The sequence below is a fragment of the Lissotriton helveticus genome, chromosome 7 (assembly GCF_964261635.1).
Source record: "Lissotriton helveticus chromosome 7, aLisHel1.1, whole genome shotgun sequence".
Classification (NCBI taxonomy): domain Eukaryota; kingdom Metazoa; phylum Chordata; class Amphibia; order Caudata; family Salamandridae; genus Lissotriton; species Lissotriton helveticus.
The window spans coordinates 1535070499-1535077055 of record NC_136068.1 but is presented as its reverse complement, the minus strand read 5'-3'; the positions used below and the strand labels follow the sequence as shown (position 1 = coordinate 1535077055).

The window sequence follows — 6557 nt, the reverse complement described above, 5'->3', positions numbered from 1 at the left end:
AGCTTAAAGGTCTGGTCACCCTGAGCTCAAACAGCCATTTCTCTGCAAGAGACCCACAGAACCCCATTATTTCAGTAGAGTGAACCCTCATATCTCTGCTGTGATCATAACATATCCTCCACTACTTCTGGCTATTCTAATAGTGTAAGAGCTTTGTCACTGAAACACATTTCTCACCTCCAGCAACTAGTTATATACAAAGATTAGACTGCATAAAGCTACGAATGTTCCTTTTTAATATCGCTACAGTACTGGAACACTCAGCTAATTCAACTAACTGAGCGACTACCAGAATTCTATGGTTTAACAGCTGCAGCACACCATTTTATAGCCCAACGCAGGACCTTGCCTGGTTCCATCACTGTTTCTTTGTTGTAGACATGTTGATCAAGCACGTGTAACATGTAAAATTGCAAGTCCACCTTATCAAGCAGGGACAGAAATTTCAGAAACCCTAGGTGAGACAATTATAAACAAAAGTGCATATTCGATTAATTTAATTATGTTGTACTTTGTAGATCGAGATTCAAGAAAATATAGCCAGCCATGTGCAATCATGTCTCCGAGCTAACCACAAGTATGTTTTAAAGATTTTGCACAGGGCCAGTAGTTTTGTTGTCAATGTAGTCTGTACATATTAATTGTCAATAACAAATGAGTCTCATCTAGTCTTTATTTGGTGGGCAATAGTCTAGAAAAAAGACAGTAGTCAGTCTGGAAGCTGATCTTATAACAAAAACAAGATGTTCTCATGGGCAGCTGTAAAAAGGAAGGGCTAGGACAGCATGTTCACAGACTCTGTCTGCCAGAGCAGAGAAGTTTCCATATGCCAAGCAAGGAAGCCTCCACCAATATGGCGTACATGGTTCCAATCCACAGAGAAGCATTAGGTGTATCGCTTTACACACCTAATCAGGCATGTACTACAACTAGAACATGCTAATGCACAGAGAGCCTTTTCGCACATAAGCCTGCCCACACTCATGATTATCACAATCTTACCAGTGCTGATCCTGGGTCGCAGATGAAGTCACATACACAGCCTAAACATATTGTCCCCAATTCCAAATCAGTGCTGTTCCAACAGTGTCCAGTAGGAAAATCTAAGGACCCAAGGAAAAGACTGCATTAGGAAGAAAGTCACTACCCTAGGTTGAGTGTGACTACTTCGAAATAATAAATAAACCTTTCTAAAATAAACTTGGACACATTTAAAAAAAGAGGTGTCTCAGGGTGTCCATCTTCAAAGCAATGGCTGGAAAAACAAAAATCTTGTACTTCAACCCCGACAGGCTTTAAGAACCATACTTAAGTTTGGATCCAAGTAGACAATGGAGCTGCCTGATATGCATAATGTGACATGGAAGTCCAGTCAGGTTACAAAAATACATTGTGAGTTATCCAAATTTTACCGATCACCAAAACCGGATGCACTGCTCTGAGTTCCCAAGTCATCCATTCCTGAAGCCCCTCAAACACTGATGGTTCTGAAAACATTAAACCCCGATAGCGCAGTACTGATGACCACACCAGGGCACTGTGGATGCCAGTGCAGCTCCTTGATGTCCTTCTCTCCCTGATGCACAAACAGGAGCTGAGGGGGGATGCTGGCCAGTGTAGGGTCCTCTATGTCTCCCTCGCCTTCCTTCTCCTGGTCCCGCTCCACTGCCAGGTCCCACTGTGTGATCTGATTGTCAGCACCCGCAGCTGCCAGCACGCTGCCATCTGTAGGATGCCACTCCACTGAAGTGATAGGCGCTGTGTGCTGCTTGAATGTAGCAACACTGGCCCCCTTCTACAAAAAGACATGACAATAGGAAAGCAGTTAGCCAGAATTGTAGTGAGCTTGAAAGAGCACAACCATACTTTTTGAATAATGTAAAATGTTGTATTAAAAATCACAGCGCACACAAGAATAACATTTATAAAATAAAATACTTCCCAGACCACATCTGTATGCCACAATATTCCACTGATATACATATCGTTAATTGCAATATCTTTAGTCCTCCTATGGTACTGGGTGTGACTTTCTAATGATTCAGAGGTTTCAACTGAAGACCAGAGTCTGTTATCAGTATCTGTGAGGCTGTGCAGTCAGTAGAGTGAATGGCAATGTACCACCGTGAGGTGCCTATTTCCGCTGTACTTAATTACAAGTTTCTTGAAGGGGAGACTGGAGGACTGTACTGAATAGCATATGTATCTTCTGGGTTAGTATGTATGTCAAATGCCCGGCAGGTAGGGGAGGATTAGAGAGGGTGGTGGGAGTATGAATGTATATTGGATCTTTAGCTGGTGATAGCAAGCCACCATACTTAAGTAATTATGGTTTGAGAAACCTTTTCTTTCTTGACTAAACACTGAAATCATTCTCTTCGTACTTCACTAAGTCTGTCCTTTGAATTTACAGAGTATATTCTATTCTACCCCTTCACGGTCCTGTATCAATATAATTCCCAATCCATCCAGCTTCTTGCAGCACCCTGATGTTTTCCTGAATTTTATGATTCTTTAACCACTAGTTCTACGCCTGTGATCATCTGAAGCTATTTTGAAATTAAGAACATCTTTCAAGCAGCACATGAGTTTGAATAAACAAGCGAAATCTGCCAATGATGTGATGTGTGCTTGGCCTCCCTGGCTATTGGAGACAGAGGGTCGCTTTATAACTGAACAGGAGACCTTTATGGCGCTCACTAAGAAACACAGATTGCTGCTTACTTGCTGTAACACAGCCTCCTTATGAAACATGGGAGCGGTGATAACAGAGAACCCCACTGACAGGATCAGATCTTTTGGAAAGCCTGCACAGACAGGACAGCTGTGACTTATGACCAGCGAAAGCCTGCTGGCAAAGGCCTCTGGGATGGGCAACTGCAGAGAGTAAAACATCAGTGAGGGGGACTAGTCAAGAATTAGGATGATGAGTAAGTCCCCGTTGTGTGCAAGAGCATGCTCAATAGCTTTCCTGTGGGTGGGAGAGTATGCTTTAGAGTGGCATAAGAGCCCTGAAGAGTGCCGCAGGTGAATTGACAAAGTATGCTCCACAGAATGGGGGGGGAGGGGGTAGGCGAACAAGGGGCAGGCCATGGTGGTACCCGAGCCCATATTCAGAGAGGGTGAGACAGATCCAGAGCTGCTACAAAAATCAAAGTGGCCTTCCCTGGTGTTGCAAAGTCACCCTCTACCCTCGTCACTCCCAGATTTTCTGCTGACTAGTACTGATGTAACGACTCTGACTGTTCCTGGGCTCTGCCTAACCAGGCCTAGGGCTATGCTGAAAACACACTTGGAATACAGTGAAAACCCCCACATACACTATATTACACTATGGGTTAGTGTACCCCAATGACTGGCATGACCTCCCCTATAAGGCCATAGTACATAATAGGGCAGGGGGATCAAAACTATCTTTAAGTTCCTAGTATAATATGACTTGGCGGTTGAGGCCAGCAGCCCTTTCTGCACTAGCATGTGCGCACTGCAGAGGCCGGAGGTCAGTTTAAAAGCAGCCCTCTGTTGCAGAACTGCTTTTAACATGTAAATTGTGGCCAAACTCTACTTTAGTGTTCAGGGCACGTAAAACCTAATAAACAACATTTTGGCATTTGGATACCCCCAAGGTCTCCCCTAGGTGTCGCAACGGTGAGGGGGAGTCAGGTACTATTAAGGAGGACCCTTATGAATAGGTTTTATATGGCATGGGTTTAATGAAATTACACATTTCACTCCCCACATTGTAGTTAAGTGCTTCTCAAAATCGACTTTTGTGCCAGGAGCCCTGTGGAGTGAGGATCTGCAATATTTTTACATATTTAAAACCCCTCAAGTCTCCCTTAGGTGTTCCAGGGGTCCTTGTAGATATATGTAGGATCCTTAAAATAGGTTTGTTTTAAAAGCCGTGGTATTGGGGAAATTGTCCATGTCATTTCCCCACTGCAGATCCCCAGCCACATAGGTTAACATGGCAAGACGTTATTAACTAATATTTCCCACCAGGAGAATCAAAAAAATATAATTCAAGGACTTACAAGAATAATATTGATAAACCCAACAAAATACTATTGTTGAATTTATCATAAAATGTACAGACAAGAAGTTATAAGCCTTTCTTGTTTGTAAGGCACAATTCAGACTTCCAGCGATCTGTCCCGATTGGTCAGAGTTAAGTGGATTAGCCACGTTGCTTTGATGAGGTGATAAATAGCCCCTGGGGTGAAAGAGCCATTCTGAGAGGAGAGGAAGCTTTCCTTTGATGAATTCTTGTTTCAGTAAAATCTTTTTAAGACATGCGTAGTTTCATCCCATCCTCGTTGCCAAAATGGAGTAGTAATGAAGTCCGTAGCCAGGATGTAGATTTAAGTAGAGCTCAGTTACAGGTAGTTGAGTTGTGGAGATGCAGCCCCACAGGAGCAGTCTACCTGCTGCTCAGCCCATAATCCAACTGTCACACTCAAGCATCCAGGCACCCCAACATTCCATTCAAGACTCTCACACCAACATTACATGCATCACATTCACACTGGCTGAGCAGCTAGGGAGAAAGTGACCAGATACATACAATACAGGTTACAACATATAGGCTAGAGCAGGGTAGAGAGGTCATAAACAATCTTCAATAAGAGGAGGAGGAGATGGGCTGAACAAACCAGTTTCATTTACACCCCTACTCTTTAAACCCAGCCAGATGGCACGCTTAAAGAAGGAATGTGCAGATGCCAGGTGGGAGAATGTGCAATGAGCCATTCTGGAGGTTGGTTTAGCCAGCTCTTGTCTCTGTTGATACTTGAGTCATACTGAATTTTGGCTAAATAGTGCTTTCTGGGATACCATTGTGCCACACTTTGGAGGAAATGGTCATGCTCTGGGGTGTCGTCCGGCACCACATGGGACAGGAATGCCCTCCTGTGTGACCCCAGAGAACACTGAAAAAGTTTCAGGGGCAGTGCCTCTTAGCTCTGCTGCTTGAAACTGAGAGAAGAAGGATTGCCAAGCTGGAGACTTGATTTGCACTATCAGGCCCTGCATTCTGACTGACTGCGCCTGTTGCATTATCTAAAACTATAGCCCTTTGGATGTACCTTGCTTCAAGAAGAATAAAGAGTGAACTCCCTGCAAGCTACAGGTTAACAGAGCTCACCTGCATCAACTCCACCAAGAGTCCCTTGCCTGAAGTTTATCAAGTGGACTTTTAAGGTTGTTGTCCAGGTGCATTGTGGGAATGGTGATAAACCTTTCATGGACCATCTTGAAGATTCAGGACCCTTGGATTGTGTCTTGGACACTTTGAACCATCAAGAGCAACTACAGGACGAAGTTCCAGAAGGTTGGGAAATTTGGTGAACTTTTGTGAAAAAGCTTCAGCGGGTGATTGAATACTCACAGAAAGGTAATCCTGCGAACCCTCACCAAATCCAGCCTGTTGGAGGCTGCACAACGTCTGGTGGGTAATCCTCCAGAACAAAATCTAAGTGTGAAGGTAAAATCTTGACCGGGGCCTCCGACTCATTGTATCCAACAAGGGCTCCATTGCGGTCGGCCTCAAACTTCGACTTTGTCTTGGTCAGGGGCAACCAAATGTCCAGAAGAGACTCTATTGATTTCTAAGCACTAGAAAGTGTTTAATCTTTACAAACTCATACCTCTGATTCCCTACAGTGGGTTTTTTCCTAACTACTAAGGGTTAAGCATGGGAATAATTTTCTGCAACCCATTTTGAGCGCTCAGACTGTGTAGTTGCCTTATTGCCAGTGGTAGATGCATATTTAACACCACTAATAATAACTTTCCAACACCTGCTTACTAGAATGAAAGGCTGGCCCAGGACCGGGCCGGCGAGTGTATGAGATATACACTCTTTATTGCTCACAGATTACGTGCTACTAGATTTTCCAGAGGGAAACAACTATCCTAATAGTCATTATCTTTCTATACAAATACAATTGTATGTTTACTGGTTTTCATTGAATACATTTTCTTAAAACAGTTACACATCATGAGCATCAGATGTCATAAATGGAAGGCAGGGTTGAGTCCTGAAACCATAACATGAGAACAATAGATCCAGTTTAGCAAACTATAGGAGACAACCAAGTACAGTAATCCAATGGCACAAAATACAGGAGCTGCAGGGCTAACAGCAAAACACGAGGGAGGCTCCAAAATACGGTTGGGCACATCAGGTCCCTCTATAACAGAATCCAAATTGGACACTTTGAGGACACTCTACAGTTATTAAACTTTAGAGACAAGGATAGAATCTTTCAGTTCCCCACAGAGAAGCAGCTTCATGGTTCATGGCAATACAAAGGTTCAGAGTAAAACAAAATGAGTCCACAGTAAACTGTGATAGAGGTCCCATACAGGCTGAGAAAGATCTGATAATAGTCTGAAAGCTGGAGTTGCCTCAAGAGAAGGGAGGTAGCAATGAACCACGAGAAGCAATATTCTGGGGGAAAGAAGAGAAGTGTGAAGCAATGTTGAAAAGTATCAATGAATTTAGAGACTTAGATGCGTTGTTGGTTGCCTCCTCCCACAATAAAAACCAGGTGAAC

At 43.5% G+C, this 6557-nt stretch overlaps 1 protein-coding gene across 1 annotated transcript in view; it reads right to left on the bottom strand.

The window, feature by feature from the left end:
* Window positions 1–480: 480 nt before the first annotated feature.
* GRWD1 (glutamate rich WD repeat containing 1) overlaps window positions 481–6557 on the bottom strand; it is a 52574-nt gene continuing 46497 nt past the window's right edge. The window contains exon 7 of the mRNA XM_078654975.1: window positions 481–1795. Coding sequence (XP_078511101.1) covers window positions 1472–1795 — 324 coding nt within the window. The 3' untranslated portion in view covers window positions 481–1471. The remainder of the gene's footprint in view (window positions 1796–6557) is intronic.